The sequence below is a fragment of the Gymnoscopelus microlampas genome (genome assembly GCF_963454915.1).
Source record: "Gymnoscopelus microlampas genome assembly, chromosome: 9".
Classification (NCBI taxonomy): domain Eukaryota; kingdom Metazoa; phylum Chordata; class Actinopteri; order Myctophiformes; family Myctophidae; genus Gymnoscopelus; species Gymnoscopelus microlampas.
The window spans coordinates 8,476,927-8,496,884 of record NC_139946.1 but is presented as its reverse complement, the minus strand read 5'-3'; the positions used below and the strand labels follow the sequence as shown (position 1 = coordinate 8,496,884).

The window sequence follows — 19,958 nt, the reverse complement described above, 5'->3', positions numbered from 1 at the left end:
AGTGACGCGCTGTGAGCTTGTATATCTTCTATTTTTGAATAGCCAAGGCCAAAAAAATCTTTCCTGATTTAATGGCTTAAGGGAGTAGTTCACCCAAAAAATTTATGACATCCACCTGTCAATCATACAGGTGCTTATATGATCATAGTCGATAAGTCGGAAACGTTGCAAGTTGTGCATACCCGTTGTGCCTGTATCCGACCGACTCCACACCGGGCAACGCACTCTGCGATGTGCACGTCCAGTTTGAGGTCAATCGGTCAGACAATTCTCGAGATACATTACATTACATTACATTACAGCCATTACATTAACTACAGGTACACACGCGCACATACACAGAGCTTTTATAGTAGGCTGTCATATTGAGGAGAAAGGATATATTGTTATATTATTAAATCAGATATTTAAAGTCATGTTGTTAGTATATGTTAAATGACAGATTATTTCTTGGAGATGGGGGGGGGGGGGGGGGGGCAGTATTGTTACAGGAATCCAAACTGTTCAGAGCTTTCAAATTAGAAAATGAAGGGAGTCAAGAGGGAACATTCCAAAGCAGTGCCCCGGCCACCTGATCTCTTATGAGGTCAGGGGTCAACTAATGAAATCTACCACCAACCTCTCAAGGGTTTTAAAGGCAGACACAGCTTTAGGATACATGGTGAACACACGTAGCACGATAGACCCCAAACCTACTTCAGTTTTACAGGATTAAGTGGTTTCAGAGAGAATGAGGCCTATTCATCATCACATCACACTGTCGACCAGTTTCGGCACATATTCTGAAAACTTGTAAACTTGTCTCTTTTCATATACTCTACTTCACCCTCTTCAAAATAAATTGCATGTTGATCCGGTGCGCCTCTAGTCCATTGGTTCTCAAAGTGGGGTTCGGGGACCCCCAGGGGTCCTTGAGGGGGTTCCAGGGGTCCCCAGTTAAATGATGGTCAAGAAACAAATGGACCCTTATGGGTCTGTAACTCTGAGAGTGTACACTCTCGGAGTTAGATTAACATCGATTTTACAATATGAATTGGGGTCCCAGAGATATAAATGCCATTAAATGGGGGTCCGTAGCCTAATGCATGTCAAACTGGGGGTCCTTGAAATTAAAATGGTTGAGAATCACTGCTAGAGCCGTAAAGATCTTCTCTTATGGGGGTCCCTGGCTTATCTTTTCAAATGGGGGCTAATAAGTGTCAATTTGGGGGTCCTTGACATGAAAACGTTTGAGAACCACTGCTCTAGTCTATTAAAAAAGTTCATGGTAGAGAAGAGCCATTGTATTGAGCCCTGCTGTCTCTCTCTCTCTCGCTCTCTCTCTCTCTCTCGCTCTCTCTCTCTCAGTGGCACCTGCTCATATTTTGCCTTTGTGTCATGGGGGCCGTTTCACGACATAGCCCGGAGCGAGCAGTCACTCCATGTGGCCTCAGATGTTGGCGGAGGTGGTGTGTTTGACTGTGCTGTTGTGTGTGTGTTTGCCCCCAGCAGTCGGGGTGAGCTAAGATGAACATGTGTGAAATGTGCGAGTACCCGTGCAAAGGGAGATTTAGAAGACCCCACCCCAACCCCCTCCTCCTCCCCAGCAGGAGAAGCTAGGAGGCCAAAGCCTGAACAATGCCCAGGCAATGGCTTAATTCAGCTGGCCAGATTTATAGCCCCTTCTGCCCAGCACCTGCTTGCATTGTTTCCCAGGATTTGGGGTGAAAACCTTCAAGAATTGGTGATAAAAATTGGAATGTAGGCCCCCCCCCCTCGCACGCACACACACGCACGCACGCACGCACGCACACACACACACACACACACACACACACACACACACACACACACACACACACACACACACACACACACACACACACACACACACACACACACACACACACACACACACACTCTCTCTTTTATGTTTGGGAAATCTCATGGGCTTAGAGATGAAGAAATCAACTGCGGAAAGTCTGACACCATGAATACCCTCCTCACTAGTGGGGTCAGTGGGTTTACGGCTGTGCTACTGTTGTGCGCTGCCTGCCTTGCACGCCGATTGTCAGCTGAAAAACAAAAAAAAACGTGACCAAACGGTCGTACGACAAAGTATAAATTAGGCTTTTAAAAAAGCCAGGGAGCACCTGGAACAGCGTGGGTGAATCCATCGCATACTATAATGTCTGTTGCCTGCGCAGAAAGGGAAAGAGCACATTCCTGAGTTTTGGTCTGGGAGAAAGAGTGGGGCGCCAGAGAGGAGAGGAGAGGGGCCCGCAAACAAAAAATTCCCAGAGAGGTCTGAGGAGAGGAGCGGCGAGAGAGAGAGAGAGGCCCCTTTTGTCACCATGGCCTTGTTGGTGCCTCGGGGGCCATATGGACGCCTGGCCTGGTTTGCGCTCTCAGGCAAAAAGCCCTTTTCCTTTACCCCCCGCCCCCCCCCCCTCCTCTCTTCTCCTCCTCACACCACTCGGTGACAGGTCTGTCCTCGTCAATGAGTTATGGAGGGAGTGAAGTCAGCCATGTGCCGTTTAATCTGTTGGACACTGGCGTATCACACTTCCGTTCAGGAGGGCCCCCCATCCTCTGTTTTCTTTCTCCACCGTTTTCCCTTCTCTCTCTCTCTCTCTCCCTCATTGTGCGCCCCGTTTCCACTGTCATCTCTCATTCAGCCTTTTCTCTTGTCCCTTATTTTACTCCGTCCTGATCCCCTGCCTTTCTCGCTCACCGGCGCTCGCATGCAAGCACGCTTTTATACGCTCTCCCTCCTTGCGTCTTTTAACCCATTCAACCAAGTCATTTAACCGTTCAAACGCATCTACAAATGTCTTCTAAATCCTAACAGTTTTATGGAAACCGTATGTTGTTATAATCAGTGGTTCTCAATCTTTTTCATGTCAAGGACCCCCTAAATTATATGTATTTGGCCGCGGATCCCCATCTCAAAATATGTAGTTCCAGGGACCCCCAGAAGCAAATATTTGAGTTACAAATGTTCTCTTCAAAGAATATATATATATTGAAAGAGTTGCAAAAATGTTCATGATTTTAAAGAAAATGCAGATCTACAAGCTCATAGCGCGGCACTCGGTGCCGCGCTATGAGCTTGTATATCTGCTATTTTTGAATAGCCAAAGTATAAAATAATGCTTTCCCGTAATGGGTTAAACACATTTTATCCTCACTGTTTCATCTAACACAGTATTATGCATTAACATAGAGTGCAGAGAATAGAGTATGAATGTAACATAACAGGCTGCTGCAATTGCCTAATACAGTTTCCTCCCCATCTCCCTGACTCCACATCTCCTGCTATGCTCCTCTTTCACCCACTTCAGCTGCCCTTGGCCTGAGATGTGAGCTTTCCTCATTCTATCTATTCCCATGCAGGAGCAGAGCATGGCTAATGGGGGTGTTTGATTAGAAAATGACTTAGGAAGGGAAAGGGACACTCTCTGGCGTACCATAGTCATCTCTCTTGGTTAGTACAGCTAAGATAGCTGACATAGGATATTAATGAGGCTGTCAAGGACGTGAGCACCGGTTCAGGTGTGGGTAGGTGTTTGACACAGCTGCCAGTGGAGTGTTGAGTAAAAGTATTATTTTGACAATGTAACCCATCAGTTTTTACCAGGTTGCAAAACCTGGTCTCTATCTATACTCTAGCTAGTAGTGACGTTTTCCTCATTGGCTGGTCCTTTTGTGTGACTTTTTCCCCATTGGCTGGTCATTTAGCCAATGAGGGCTCAATGTCCTCTCAGAATATGGGATCTAAAGACGACCCGCAATACTGTGTTCGGCCACTGTATGGATCTCTATGCACTGTGGCGCTGTTCCTCATTTGGCCTTTCAACGTTGCCATGTTTAGTGAGAGAAATAAGCAACCAGGTCTAGGAAAACAAGCCCAAAAGAAGCAACTATGAGCACTTTCAACCGTCGGCTATTTGAAAATAGCCATGCCGCAACCTGGTATAATATGACAGTGTCATATCTTGTTTTAAATTGCAGGTGCTACTGTATTAGTTATTTCCATTACAAAAGGTTACACATTTCTATACAGCTTAAATCTGAAGTATACCCATAGTGAAGTACAGTTGTACCACCAGCCAAGCAACACTGCAGCAACTGTTTACATTATTTGGAGCATAGCGCTACAGAGCAACACTATTTACCCTTTGCAGTATTTCTGCAGACTGAAAAACAATGTACCTTAAAATTGACTTTTCCGCTCCACTGATTCGGGGGAGATAATTTACGATGCACCAGCCGTGTAGAGAGTGCCCTCCCTATGTGCTATGAGCACTGGGATGTTTCACAGAGTGCAGCAACAGCATGAATCAATGGTGTCTAATCAATAGCAGGCGAACGCGAACCAAATTAATATTTCATATGACAGCCGAGCCATGAAACTAAAGCACCGTGAATAGATTTCCTGCCAAGTTCAGATCCTTGAGGTATTCCAGAATGTATTTTACTTGCGTGACTCCGGGGGGAACAATGGTGAACATAGGGGACAAATGGATGGCATTACGCAGTAATCAGATCTCACGTGAGGGACGCGAAAAGTCACTCGCTGACGCCGAACCTTCACCCCAACACTGTCTAAACGGGATAAAATATTCCCACAATATCAACTACATGTAAAATACTCAAAAACTGCAATTAAGAACAATATCTTACAAATATGTCAATGTCATTTGGCAAACCTTTTTTACCAGAAAAACAAAAAAAAGTAGAAAACTAGAAAAGTGCGCTCCTCGGAGTAGAGATCTCTGCGAGGCCGGGTTGCCAACACAGGGTCTGTGTCAGTCGGACACAGACATCAGTACATGAGGAAGCTGAGGTTTAGACTAGAGTTTGTACGAAAGAGGGTGCAACTATTCGTGTTCACGGGCAAAAGTGAAAGGGCTTTTTATAGGGATGATTGGATGTTGCATTGAAGATATACGCATGCAGTATTCGTAATAATAATTACAGGCAAACCATAAGGAGTATAAAAACCTTGTTTGACGGCCATTGTCACATGACGCACAAGAGCATTTGTGCCTAATTTTGCAAAAGTGATTTGTAGAATTTGTGGTGCCTCCCATGGGTGGATGTGAAATTGCTTTTGGCTCTGTGTTGTTGGCCCCTCAATGTGTTTTTACAATTTGGGGCAGATCGGATCAGTTCATGATTTGTGGCTTTTTTTTGCAAAAGGGGCCCCTCCCGCGAGCCAATCGTATCCAATCGGAATGGAATCTGAAAAATCTGACAGATATATCTTAATTACATCACTCCAGAGATATTGTGTACTGATTTGCGTGAGTTTTGGACAAAATCTGTAGGAGTAAAAAGGGGCAGGGCATATAGGAGATTGTCAGGAATAGGCCAAAATATGAAGCGGTTTGTTATAGTGCCACCATGAGGCTGAGTTGAAAAAAGAAATGGGGAGGAGGTTCATCCTTAGATATTTACAGTCACACAAACAAACATACAAACGGACAGGGGCGAAAACATAACCTAATAATAAATTATAAAAAAAATATTATTATATCACTATTATTAAAAAAACATAATAATAGCAAGGAAAACAACCAAACTTGCCATAGCTAGTGAACTAATGCCTGATTTATACTGCCACATCGCATCCCGACCTGTTGTGAGCTTGTAGATCTGCTATTTTCGGTGCGCAACACCAGCTCACACAGTCACGCGACTAAGTACAAATCAGGCTTGAAAGGCTTTCACAATATCTGGGTATGTGTGTATGTGTGCATGTGTGCATGTTTGTGTGATGAAGACTGCAAGAAGAACAGGGAGAGGTCAGGCGTGCTGTTTAGCGTGTCTGACGGCAGAGCCATGTCCCTGAGGATGGCCTCCTCCAGACTGCAGTAGTCGTCATATTCCTTTGAGTCCTCCTGTTCCATCTGTTCCAAAGACTTCTCCGGCACGACGGCCTCCTGCAGAGAAAAGCCAGAGTGAAGCTGAATCAATTATTACTTATCTTAACCCATTAAGACCGGGAACGCATCCGTGTGTCATTTTAAGATTTCTTTGGACTATTCAAAAATAGCAGATATACAAGCTCAAAGTGCGGCACCGAGTGCCGCGCTATGAACTTTAAAAAATATATATATATATTTTTGAAAAATCGTGCAAATTCGTGGCAAAATCTTAGATTACATATTTTTCTAAGCGAACATTTGTAAAATATTTAGTTCCAGGAACCCCCAGAAGCAAAGATTTGAGTTACAAATGTCCGCAATTTAAAAAAGAAAAAATATAATATTTGCACAACTTTTCATGATTTTTAAAAAATAGCAGATCTACAAGCTCATAGCGCGGCACTCGGTGCCGCGCTATGAGCTTGTAGATTTACTATTTTTTTATAGCCAAAGAAATCTAAAAATGACACACAGAAGCGTTATCGGTCTTAAAGAGTAAACCACTTTCAACCTTGCTTCCCTATTTTGGGTATGTCATTATAGGTCAACATTAAAAAAAAGCTTATTTCGCCGTATGACAAAGTATATAGGGCTTAAAGGGTAGTTCACCCAAAAAAAAAAAATATTTTCTATTAATTACAAACCCCATGAAGCCTTGAATTCATGGAGATTTTTGAGTTTTTGTCAAAAAAAACAAAAACAATTTGATGACTAGACAGAGTCTCCTACTGAGTCTCCTATTGACCGATGACCCGGTCATCAAATTATTATCTCAGGAATGCGACATGGAATGAAAAGTCCTTTTTTGGGTGAATTATTCCTTTAAGTGGTTAACTGCACATGAAATTTTAGCTATTAGAATATAATGGAGAAACAATTGTGTAATGGCTACTTTATACAGTACTCTGTCAGAAGACTCACCGAAAATACATTTTCAAATACATTTTAGTTGAAAATGATATTTTCAGTGAGCGACATGGTGGCATGACAGAGTCATAATGTGTAGGCCTACAAGATTATGGTAACAATGTTGGTTTGTGTTTGTTTTCTCTAATTATCACTTTGTCACAGCTGGAAAGAACAAATAAAATAAATGCACAGAGGCACACAAATACACACTCAAGAATTTTAATCAATTCTTGAGATGCAGTGCATTAGATCCTGGAATGTCGTGTTTGTTTGAAATTCCTGAGCTGTCTTCTTCTTGTCCTCATAAAGTATTTGACCTCATAGTTAATTAGTGCTTTCACAACTTCAGCTGAAATTGCCAAGCTATAGCTTGGAACAGGAATGAATGATTGCTGTTTTGCTTGAAAATACGTGCCTTTACTACTCATGTTCAATCATATTGTCAAGATCTGTGAGATAAGTAACTCTCGTGCCTTTATTTCAGAAGACCACAAGGAAATTAACAACCATAGCAACCACTCGCGAAAATAGCCGATCTAAATAAGACACACCATCACTGTTTTAACGTGTGTGCCTAAACAAAGCCTGGCTAAAAACACACATCAAGTTACCAATTGCTTCTAAAAAGCTTAAGATTTACCCAAATAACAATACTTAAATGAATAGACAGAGATACAAAGAGGACATGCATTTCATACCAAAATGACAAAACAACAGCAGCAGCATTATAATGTATGCTGATAGTCATCACAGACTTTATGCTCCCATGGAGATGCAGCCTCAGTTGGTTTAAAGCCAAACGTATCCCTCAGATAAACTATCAGGCATCAGCTGTCAATAACCACGCTCTCCATAGTACTGAGATCAAATAACCATCTGAATGAATAAGTCATGAGAGAGAGAGAGAGAGAGAGAGAGAGAGAGAGGGAGAGGGGAGATGGGTCTTTTCCTGCTTTTAGAGTTTCAACTTTGCAAAATTGGCCTCAGCACTTTTGACTGGGTCGATAAAAGCCATTATTCCGAGGAGAGGAGAGGAGTCATGCATGCAAAGATTGTCAAAGTGGAACGCAAAGGCTGATGGAAATTTTATACCGGTTAATGCAGAGATTTGTTTACAGCGGCTGCCCAGGGAATTCAGACAGACAGCCCTCCAGTCCAACTATGTAATCATATTCATCGCAATAAGCTTGAGCACTAAAATCCACAAGATTAATAATAATAGCTTTAATTTATATAGCACCTTTCATGAACCCATAGGATGCTTTACATAAAAAAAACAACCAACCAACCAACCAACCAACCAACCAACAAACAAACAAACAACTAACAACTATTTGCCATAAGCTTGTTAGAATAGGTGTCTTTTCAAGGCAGCCTTAAAAGAGTCCAGAGTTGGAGCATGGCACATCTCCATTGGGAGAGAGTACCACTGCCACACTGAAGGCTCTGTCCCCAAAGGTTCGCTATCACTTCACTCTAATGTAGCCTTTAAGACCAAATACTATATTATTTTTCTACATTCCATTTTCTTTTCACAATTTGGTCTTTATGCCAGCTCTGTAGTCCCTGTCACTGCTGACCTCTACACTGTTGGGTCTTGGGGAGCGTCATGATTTATGACCTTCATCTGCTTGACCCAGTACACGTACATTGTGGTGAACCGCTCATCTAAGTAAGCATATGGATATGCGTGAGTGATACGATGACCATCAGCTACTTTATCAGAGAGACTGAAGTCTGGGCACAATGACACAAGATGTTCTATTCTATCCTTGTCCTTGTTTTCATATCTTCTAGTCACATTATGTGTCCACTACTGTATATAGTCTCTATGTGTGTATTAAACTTCAGAGCTTGTCGTCATGTTCTCCGCGCACGCGACTCAACAGAAAACATCACTCACCACCCTTAGTTAGAGGGAGACTCTTTAGGGACCATGTGGTTGGTCAACCGAAATCACAACAGGGAGGGTGTAGAGTAGACGACCACATTTCCTCCAATACACGCGACATCGCCCAGCCGCTTCTTTTCACCTGACAGCAAGGAGTTTAAAACGGGAGGACTGCAGACCCTACATGCAGAGGAACACGCTATCCTTCTCAGTTCCGCTCCCTGCTGACCAGGTTGCCCCCAACAAACCTTCCCACCCGTGAATGACGGTCAGCTGTGTTCGTATATAGAGTGCCTGGTCAAGCTGGAGGGCACCGTCCTAAACTTGAATAACAGTCTCTCCACCGGTGGGTGGGCATGGAAATGTTACCCCCCTGTGCCACCCGAGTGCCCAGAAAAGACAACACTTATCCCATTCAATCCGGGAACGCATGACTTTGGCTATTCAAAAATAGCAGATATACAAGCTCATAGCGCGGCACCGAGTGCCGCGCTATGAGCTTGTAGATCTACTATTTTTGAAAATTCTTGAACATTTCTGCAAATCTTTGAATACATATATTTTTTTAAGCAACATTTTTAACTCAAATCTTTGCTTCAGGGGGTCCCTGGAACAACATATTTTGATGGGGATTGGTGGCCAAAAACATATCATTTTGGGGGTCCTTGACATGAAAACGTTTGAGAACCACTGATATAGCAACATCAGATTTTTCAAAAAACTGTAGAATCGGCCAAAGGGCACAAATTCTCACGATTTTTCCAAAATAGCAGATCTACAATCTCGTATATCTGCTATTTTTTAATAACCAAAGACATCTAAAATGACAGAGGTGCGTTCCCGGATTGAATGGGTGAGGTTGCATCACAACACCATAATGGATAAATTCCATTTCTCACCGTCTTCTTTCGGACTTCCTCAGCCTTCTGAGCCTTCTCCTGGGCCCGCATCTCCTTCCTCTTACTGAAATACAGCAGCCGGTCCACGTCCTTCTCAAAGTACTTACTCATACTCAGCTTCTGCAATGCAGAGATGCAGAGAGAGAGAGAGAGAGAGAGAGAGAGAGGGGGGGGGGGAGAGAACAGTAGCATCAAAAGCAAGGTCTGCATGTGCTGTAAAAGTAAATGAGATCAGGACAAGGACGCTGATACTGCATTCACTTTACTGGCGAACAAAAGCTAAAAACAGAGTGGCCGGCGGCTACATTGCTGCCGAGTCGCCGTTGAAGCGTGAAATTTACTCGTAGCCAGTTCATTTGTGGAGTGTGAACGCAGTATGACGCAGTAGAAAACCAAATACAAACATTCTGCTCAAAATCTATTTTAATTACACCTGCAGTGGTTGGTCAGTGCTGATAGCATTTCACCGCTCTTGTTCATATCTTACAATAAATGCACGGAATCTCTGTACGCGCGTATGTCTGTAATCCGCGCATCTCGAGAACCGTTCGACCGGCCGACTTCAAATTCCGTAGCGCGACACTTGGTGCCGCGAGCTTATACATCTGATATTTTTTAATAGCCAAAGACATATAAAATGACAAAGATGCGTTCCCGGCTTCAATGGGTTGAAATAAACCTGCAAAACATGACTCTCCCTCGTACGGTATCATTCTCGCACTCTTCGTCGTCAGAGCCTCAGAAATCATAATCTGTTATGGGTGTCTTTTGAGTGAAACAGGAGGGGATTGGAATGTCTAACCTCATTACTGGAGGGTCTGCGGAGGGTCCACGGGATCTCAAGTATGTGGAGCGTTCCAAGTTCATCGGACGCTGCCAGGAGGTGCTGCTTGGCTGTGTTAGACACGCACGCACGCAGACAGACAGACAGACAGACAGACAGACAGACAGACAGACAGACAGACAGACAGACAGACAGACAGACAGACAGACAGACAGACAGACAGACAGACAGACAGACAGACACACACACGTGAGGGCATCAATGATGATGATGATTTTCATAGCCCCAGCAGAGGCAAAACAAATTATGTTCAGAGGCACCAAGGTCACAGGGAGGACTCACAGGAGACGATGCAGGGTTTGATGCACGTGATCTTGACGGGGGAGACGTTCTGGACCTGCGATGGCTCGTGGGTCTTTTCCAGCAGGTCCCACACCTCGACGTTGCCGTCCTCTTTTCCGATGAAGAAGACGGCCGGTCGCGACTGGGACCAGTAGCCCACCGTGCACATCTTCTGGGAGCACGACGACCGCACGACCGGGCCGACCTGGGCAAAGGAGAGAGGTTATAAGAATGTCATATCCATTCAGGCTCATGAAATGGGTTCAAAGCTTTTATGTGTGCTATCCATTTAATCTTCTACGTCTCCATGCAGGGTCAAATTACATCAATGGCTTGGAATCAATTTAATTTAAATTTGACCTTGGAGGTCATGAGGGGGTGATGTTTTAGAGTTGTGGCGGGTTTGAAATCTCTTGTTTCTGTGCTTAGAAGTCGTGCCAGGGTCAGTGGTTCAGATGCACTGAAATGCGATGCTTAACTCATTAGGACCAGGAACGCATCTGTGTCATTTTAGATTTTATTCATATTTTATACTTTGGCTATTAAAGAATAGCACATACTGTATACAAGCTTGTAGATCTGCTATTTTTGAAAAATCTTCAAAATGTGTGCAAATCTTTGAATATATATATTTTTAAAGAGAACATTTGTAACTCAAATCTTTGCTTTTGGAGGTCCCTGGAACAACATATTTTACAAATGTTCGCTTTTAAAAATATATTCAAAGATTTGCACACATTTTCACGATAAAAAATAAATAAATAGCAGATCTACAAGCTCGTAGCGCGGCACTCGGTGCCGCGCTACGAGCTTGTATATCTGCTATTTTTGAATAGCCCAAAGAAATCTAAAGATGACACAGATTCTTTCCCGGTCTAAATGGCTTAACGTTACTGCGGTCAGTTACTGTTGTTACCGTGACTCCCTCCTTCCAGATGGCAAACGTCCAGCCGCCAACTGTTAGAATGATGTCTTTGAAGAAGGGCGATCGCCGCACGGTGTTCACCGGCCCGTCGTGGATGTTGAAACAGAGAGAAGGCTTGGCACCTCAGAAAAAGAGACAAGAGACGAGCACCGAAAGGCAGACAGACAGACAGAAAGAGACTATAAAATATATATATACTGTATAATTCCACACAATCCCAGCACAGACGGCAAATAAATCACACTGGTTATGGACAGTAGTATTCAAGAGTGAATAAATCACAGACGAATGGAGACATATAGACAGAGAGGGAGAGAAAGAGATGCTGTGTCTACTGCAGGGGTGGACATTTTTAGACTTTTATGATGGAGAGGGCCGCTATATTTCCACACTCACTCCAGGGGGCCACATTGCATATACTGGCGGGCCATTCTACTGTATGTCACACAGAAGTAGCAAAAATAGCTGCGTTTTGAGCTTGTAGATCGGCTATTTTTGCCATTTTTGAATTGGAATCCTGAAAAGTAACATTTGTATTTCATTTCAAATGCATTTAGTCATACTTATGTTAACTTTATGAACTTAAATACAAATACATTGGACATACAAAAGACAATAGAATTGTAATACTAGTCATTAAACTACTAATATAGACTGCAGTAATTAAAGCGGGTCATGTTTGGAATTGTAACAGCTGAAATCAATAATATAATCAGTATTCCGATGTTGACCTGCGGACCACATTAAGTGAAGGTGGGGGCCGCATGTGGCCCCCGGGCCGCCAGTTGCCCATGTATGGTCTACTGTCTACTATACAGTATGTGTTGATCAATGTTAAAATGTGTTGATGGATGGTGACATGTTTGCGTACCAGACACCCTGGCACTCAATGTAATGACATTTAGTTTAACTGGCCAAATAAGAAGTGCATTTTAAGGAAGCCTGTGCCGTGTGTAATTTCCCTTGGATGCTTAGATGCTATTTTCTCCCATCATTAATCACTAATCGAGAGAAAAACATGCTGAGAGCAATTCATTACAAAGAGCGATTTACCTTCTATGTCCAACTACTGTAAATCACCTACAGCACCCAAACTGTGTTATGACAAGGGGCAATTTATAATCACATTCCTTTGGCATTCTATAAAGCAACATGAGGATATCGACTTCATGATAGTTAGATAAAAAGAACAGAGTTTAATATTCAGGAGACAAGGTATTTCCAGTCAATGGCTTGTTTTATCTCTAAACTGTAGCATTTTTGTGGGCAACCATAAATCAACTGTCTCTCAGTGAACACTACGGGTATTGTTGGAGTCTCCTTACTAGATGCCATTGTGAAAATTACATGGGCAAGATTTCTGGGCATTGATTTCTTTCAAAACAGTCTTTCTAATTGACTATGCCCCAACTCAAGGGAAAAAAAGTTCTCATGGATCCCAATCTATGCTACCCAAAACTGACTGAATTAAGCCTTAAAGCAACACTATAAACACCACTACCATTAATAAGTGTAGTCCTCCTGCATACTCACTGTACAGTCTCCCTGTGTCATTGTCTTTCTCCAGCTTCCAGTCAGTATAAACAAGCCCGCCTTCCTGTTAAATATTAAAATGTAAAACTTTAGGATAAACACTATTTATCATTTAAAAAAGAGATATCTTTAAACCATCTGTATTTACAAATGTAGTATGTAATCCCTTTGATTTACTAATAGATATAATGTTGCATTTGTCGATTTGTGTTTGTGTTGGGTCAAGTATTACTGTATGTGTTAGATGCAATAGTGTAAAGTAACTAAGTACATTTACTCAAGTACTATACTTAAGTACAATTTTGACAAGCTCGTGACGCGTTGTGAGCTTGTAGATCTGCTATTTTCAAACATTTTAGTACTTTTACTTTTGGTACTTTAAGTACATTTTGATACCAATACTTTTGTACTTTTTTTTTTGGATAATTTCACCTAAGTAAAACATTTGAATACTTTTTCCACCACTGGTTAGATGGCTCAGTCACTTGATACCAGTGTGTAACTGAATGATATAAACAAGCCAAAAGAGTTTAACTACAGCTTAATATTGCAACACGAGCTGAAGCTGATCTTATTGAAGGGTCACCTCAGTCCCGACATAGAGCTTGGTGTTGATGTCTTCCAGAGGTTTCAGTGTTTTGGCTGAGGGCGCTCTGAGCAGACCATACTCCGGGACCACCTCTGACCTCTCTGCATACAGGTGGGCCCTGTCTGTTAAGGGAACATGTGACAGGAGGGCAGGGCATGAGGTCAACATAGTTTAACAAATGCTCCTTCTCACAGAGTACAACAAAAAACGACGGAGTGCGCACAACAAAACAAACAAAAAAAACGGACTGCTTTATACCTGTAAGACTGTGTTGTGACAAAACTGACTCTGACTCTGAATAGAGCTCAGGACTGTCATGTGACCGTCAGCAGTGAGAACAGAGGGGAGTAAGGGGAGGAGGTGAAGGCGGGGTGGTGAGGTGCGTAGTACTGGAAAAGCAGTGTGCAAGAGGGGCAGGAGGGGGGGGAGGTGAAGAGGGCGGGAGAGCTATGGAGAGAAGGAGGAGAGCAAGGTAAAGGTGAACGGTGAGGGTCAGCGGTGAGAGAAGTGGCCTTTTCCGCTCACAAAAGCCCTACTGTCTGTCAGGGACAGTGAGGGACAATCCGTTCACACCCCCTTATCAGCGGGCTGCTCCCGAACCACATCCCACCCGGACCCCTGCTAGATTAGCTATCGGAGGTCAGATCACATTACCCCATACCACACACTCTATACAGACACTTTCCCCTGGTTAAGATGTGTAAAGATACCAAAAATACAGCCAACATAACTGATACAACCCACGTTTTTGTACTGTTAACCACTTAAGAGCGAGACATTATGAGCGAGACATCTCGCTCATAATACTCGATTAACCGGTGTTACGTTTGTAACCTATAGATATCGTCCCAGGAGGGAAGCAGGGAGGCGGGTGGCGTTTACCAACATGAGTCAAATGTTCTTCAGTAGCACAGAGGTTTTAATCACAAAGGGATTCATTAAAAAAATAACATCAGACCGCCCCAGGGTCACTGAAAAATGCAGCAGATTTATTGCCTGAGTAAGTAAGCATATTAATTCTATAACTGCCAGCCTCCAAAGCTTTGTTTATGGCAGCGGACCCTCAGCCAGACAAAGGCAGGTCTCTTCTTGACCAGCCGAGACACACAGGAACATCTTTTGGCCCCCGAGGGGCCTCGAGTAGCATATTACAAACAGCTGACAGTCAACAAGGCTAATGCTCCACGACTATGAGGGCCTTGTCTGGTAGGTATTACTTAATAAAGTGCTATGAAACCAAAGGAGAGACGAGAACGGGATAAGAGGAGAAAAAGTGGACTTAGGGCCCTGCTTCACCGATCACGGAGCTCACTGGTCCAAAGCAGAATCCAATACAGGGTATGCACACACGCTTAGATCTCACACACACACACACACACACACACACACACACACACACACACACACACACACACACACACACACACACACACACACACACACACACACACACACACACACACACACACACACACACACACACACACACACACACACACACCTACCTGACAGGGCAGGTTTGTGTTTGAAAATTCCATTATGAAAACATCTAGTCCCGTCTCTCTCATTCCTGCTATGTTTTACTTATTTGTCAGAATGTTTCAACACAGTAGGATGTGCGTGCGTGTGTGTGTGTGTGTGTGTGTGTGTGTGTGTGTGTGTGTGTGTGTGTGTGTGTGTGTGTGTGTGTGTGTGTGTGTGTGTGTGTGTGTGTGTGTGTGTGTGTGTGTGTGTGTGTGTGTGTGTGTGTGTGTGTGTGTGTGTGTGTGTGTGTGTTGCTGAAACGTGTTAAATATACAATAGACATTAATGCAAGTTCAGCCAGACCTGGATATAATTTGTATTATAGACCTACGATATGCAGTACACACAGTATGTTGAGGTATTGTGAGTGTGCAGACAGAGTGTGTGTGTGTGTGTGTGTGTGTGTGTGTGTGTGTGTGTGTGTGTGTGTGTGTGTGTGTGTGTGTGTGTGTGTGTGTGTGTGTGTGTGTGTGTGTGTGTGTGTGTGTGTGTGTGTGTGTGTGTGTGTGTGTGTGTTGCTGAAACGTGTTAAATATACAATAGACATTAATGCAAGTTCAGCCAGACCTGGATATAATTTGCATTATAGACCTACGATATGCAGTACACACAGTATGTTGAGGTATTGTGAGTGTGCAGACAGAGTGTGTGTGTGTGTGTGTGTGTGTGTGTGTGTGTGTGTGTGTGTGTGTGTGTGTGTGTGTGTGTGTGTGTGTGTGTGTGTGTGTGTGTGTGTGTGTGTGTGTGTGTGTGTGTGCAGAACAAGTGTGGACCATACACTGCATGGAAGGGTGATGAGCCGTTTCATGACATAATTGTGTATTCTTTTGTGTCATGCTGAATAAATGTTATTGTTGCACTGTCAAGTGTCAACCTGCCTGGCAGTGTTAACAATGTTACAATGCAGCAAGCCATTTTTCTTTATTTGTGATCTAATCTCTGTTCTGTCCTGGTGGCAGGACTGGTAAACTGGAAGTCCAGTCATTCTTTCACAAATGAAACTATTATGTTTCGAGGTGATAAACACAATTGCGTCTATCTTGCCAATGGCAACTTTGAAAGGACTTTCCGGCTCGACTTCACTTCTCTGTCAGGTCAATTACCTACTGTAGACTCCTAGGCTCCTAACACAGAGCAAATCAGAGCACAAGATCGGAAATGGGTTACACATCACCATTTGAACCATATAGGTTCTCAAAATGGGGTCCGGGGACCCCCAGGGGTCCTTGAGAGAGTTCCAGGGGGTCCCCAGCTAAATGATGGATATTTTGGAACCAAATGGACCCTTATGGGTCTGTAACTCTGAGAGTGTACAAATGGAACCAAATGGACCCGTACGGGTCCATTTGGTTCCATTTGTACACTCTCAGCCTAATGCATGTCAAACTGGGGGTCCTTGAAATTAAAATAATTGAGAATCACTGCTAGAGTTGTACAACTATTCTCTTATGGGGGTCCCTGGGATATATTTTCAAATAGGGGTCCGCGGGCCAATAAGGGTCCTTGGCACGAAAAAGTTTGAGAACCACTGGCATAGTGAGTATGTGATTGACGCACGTGTTTCAATGAGATGAGACGGAAAATGTGAAGAATGGAGGAATTCCCATCTGTGTGAATACTTTAAAGCAAGAGCAGAGGTGGCAGAGGGAGACACACATAAACACAATAAATTAACTCTCTCACCTGCGTTGCTACCTGTATGACTGTCACAGCTGTTGTCTTCCAGGCTGAATTTCAAAGGGCTGTATTCCCCACTGTTATCAATCTTTGGCAGAGCAACCTACAGCAACGTGATGGACATGAGAAGAGCAATTTTAACACCTGAAGTATTAACAGGCACACGCATGGCGTACATACTCTCACACACACACATAAAAAAATCGTTGTGTCAGGTTGAACAACTGCAGAGACAAGTGTCTGCTGTCCCTGAGAGAAGATCAAAACCATTATCTGAGCACCCGTCAGTCCAAAAACAGTCTCCATACATAATGCATGTATACATAATGCCAGCCATGCATGCATAAATGCATGCATGGCTGGCTGGCTGGCTACACAGTATACATCAGGGGTCTTCAACAGGGGGTCCTCAGAGTTAGTACAGGCGGTCCGCCAAATATTTGTGTGATATGATTTTTTCTTTTTTATATTAACCACTTGAACCCAAGCATCACTTTTCTGAGGAGAACTTTAGCCAAAAATAGCAGATCTACAAGCTCACAACGCCTCGCAGGTGAACTTGTAGATTTTTGGCAAAAAGGTATAGATGTAGGGAAAAAAGAGCAGACCAAGTCTGAAACACAATTTTATACAATATAGAGGGGGTCCCTGCTTCATATCTCTCTCAGCTAGGGGGGTCCTTGGCCTGAAAACGTTGAAGACCCCTGCATCATACCCGGACTAGTGGTTTCCAGGTCAGGTCCAGGTGTCTGAAGGTCTCGGGGACACCGTGGGGATTCTCCTGGATCTTCTCCTCCACCCTCTGCTTCCTGTCTGTCACTGGGGTGGCTCTCTGTGAAGCCCGGATGTCCCAGAACATCACACAACTTCAGGAGGAGAGACATGGAGACATGGGGAGGAGAAAAAGAGAGAGACAGATTAAAAACAAGATATGACACAGTCATATTATACCAGGTTGCTCTCTCCAGCATCCCCGCACGGAACCAAATGGACCCGTGGTCCTGTACCCTTTCGCTCGCGGACTAACAAAAACAGCCAAAATGGTTGTAAATAGTTTATGAACGGAGCTAAATCAGTTTGTGTGCCTCCGTAAGGGCTTGTGTGCGTTGTCTTGTTTTTTCTAGGTCGCTGTTGGAGGCGGCGCTGTGTGTGTGTGTATGAGGAGTCAAGTCAATAATTTGTTTGGTGGCGACGACCACACTTTTGCAACAGCGCCATTTACCATAGAGATACATACAGTGGCCGAACACAGTATTGTGGGTCGTCTTTAGATCCCATATTCTGAGAGGACATTGAGCCCTCATTGGCTAAATGACCAGCCAATGAGGAAAAAGTCACGCAAAAGTCAGGACTATAGCGAGTGTAGATGTAGACCAGGTTTTGCAACCTGGTAAAAAACAACAACCAAAAAACGACCAAAAAACAACAACGACTGAGAGCACAGAGAGAGCACGACAGAAAACAACTTTACTAGAGTATTTCCCATTTTCAATACTTTTACTTCTACTCCACTACATCTCAAAGGCAAATATCATCTCAAAGTTACTTCAACCCACTTCAACCCTATATATATATTTCGGCCATTTGAAAATAGCCGATCTACAAGCTCACAATGCGTTGTGACGCATTGTGAGCTTGTAGATCGGCTATTTTCAAATTATTTGTATGCATTTTGAACTTGAATGCGACATTCTGCACAATGACTACTTTCTACTTTTGGTTTAAGTACTATTTTGTATTTTGAATACCTTTTCTTTTACTTGTAACAGAGTATTTCTACATTGCAGTATTGATACTTTTACTTAAGTAATGCGAGTACTTTTTCCACCACAGAAGATGACAGAGAGAGAGAGAGACAGTATCTGGCCCTCATACATGAAGACAGATGATAATATTTCAATCAGTATAATGAACAGGCATACTTGTACTTCATAATTCAAATTCAACCATACATCACTTGCATTAGTTGTGAGCTGACAGGTCCTCATATGATCAATGTTTTCTTACCAGTCAGGGGCGCAGGTGACAAGTTGAACACATACGTTACTCTTGTTCTCGACTGGTACGCCCATCCTTGTCACCTATAAGAGACGGAGAGGGTTCAGGAATCAGCAAAATTGTACAACTAAGTGATGTCAGGCACGTTGATAAGTGGCGGACAAGGCTGTTGCGTAGATTTATGTCGCTTTAAGGTTCCTCTGGAGGGCACTTTGATGATTGCCTTGTTTTACTTATACAGATGACTGTCGGTGTGTTTTATGACTCCTTGATGTATGACAGTAAGGCCGCACGGTGACAGAAGAGAAGCTTTTTATGAAACTCACTTGTTTCAAAATCCTTATCAGCCAAACAGCGCAGCGGGAAGACGTTTTAGGTAAAGGGTGCTGTCTGCGCACACATGCACACGCGCGTGCATGCGAGCCTAGCGTGTGCGTTTTTTTTCCTGGGTTTGTTACTTTTTTGGGGGGGGGGTTTTGTTACTTTAATTCGGTTAATTCGCTTCCAGAACACATATTGCACTAAATTCCCCCCAAATAACGACCAACAACAACAACAAGCACATTATGCACATTATTTTAATATATATATATTTTTCTTCATACATTATATTCAGGGAGTGCTGCAGCCCCCTACTTCCCGCGGCTATGCAGCCAAACATCTCAGATCAGAGGTGCTTTATGTCAGTGGTTCTCAAACTTTTTCATGTCAAGGACCCCCTAATTGACACTTATTACCCCGCGGACCCCCATTTGAAAAGATAAGCCAGGGACCCCAATAAGAGAAGGTTTTTACGGCTCTCTAGCAGTGATTCTCAACCATTTTCATTTCAAGGACCCCCCAGTTTGACATGCATTAGGCTACGGACCCCCATCTAGTGGCATTTATACCTCTGGGACCCCAATTCACATTGTAAAACCAATGTCAATTTAACTCTGAGAGTGTACAAATGGAACCAAATGGACCCTAACGGGT

General features: G+C 43.3%; 1 protein-coding gene across 1 annotated transcript in view; it reads right to left on the bottom strand.

The window, feature by feature from the left end:
- Positions 1 to 5,420: 5,420 nt before the first annotated feature.
- Positions 5,421 to 19,958, bottom strand: part of dnai3 (dynein axonemal intermediate chain 3) — a 40,023-nt gene continuing 25,485 nt past the window's right edge. Inside the window, exons 13-22 of the mRNA XM_084065943.1 lie at positions 18,993 to 19,066; positions 17,701 to 17,851; positions 16,992 to 17,088; positions 13,782 to 13,906; positions 13,196 to 13,259; positions 11,654 to 11,784; positions 10,738 to 10,942; positions 10,414 to 10,505; positions 9,612 to 9,731; positions 5,421 to 5,927 (exon numbers count right to left, since the gene is read on the bottom strand). Coding sequence (XP_083922069.1) covers positions 5,712 to 5,927; positions 9,612 to 9,731; positions 10,414 to 10,505; positions 10,738 to 10,942; positions 11,654 to 11,784; positions 13,196 to 13,259; positions 13,782 to 13,906; positions 16,992 to 17,088; positions 17,701 to 17,851; positions 18,993 to 19,066 — 1,275 coding nt within the window. The 3' untranslated portion in view covers positions 5,421 to 5,711. The remainder of the gene's footprint in view (positions 5,928 to 9,611; positions 9,732 to 10,413; positions 10,506 to 10,737; positions 10,943 to 11,653; positions 11,785 to 13,195; positions 13,260 to 13,781; positions 13,907 to 16,991; positions 17,089 to 17,700; positions 17,852 to 18,992; positions 19,067 to 19,958) is intronic.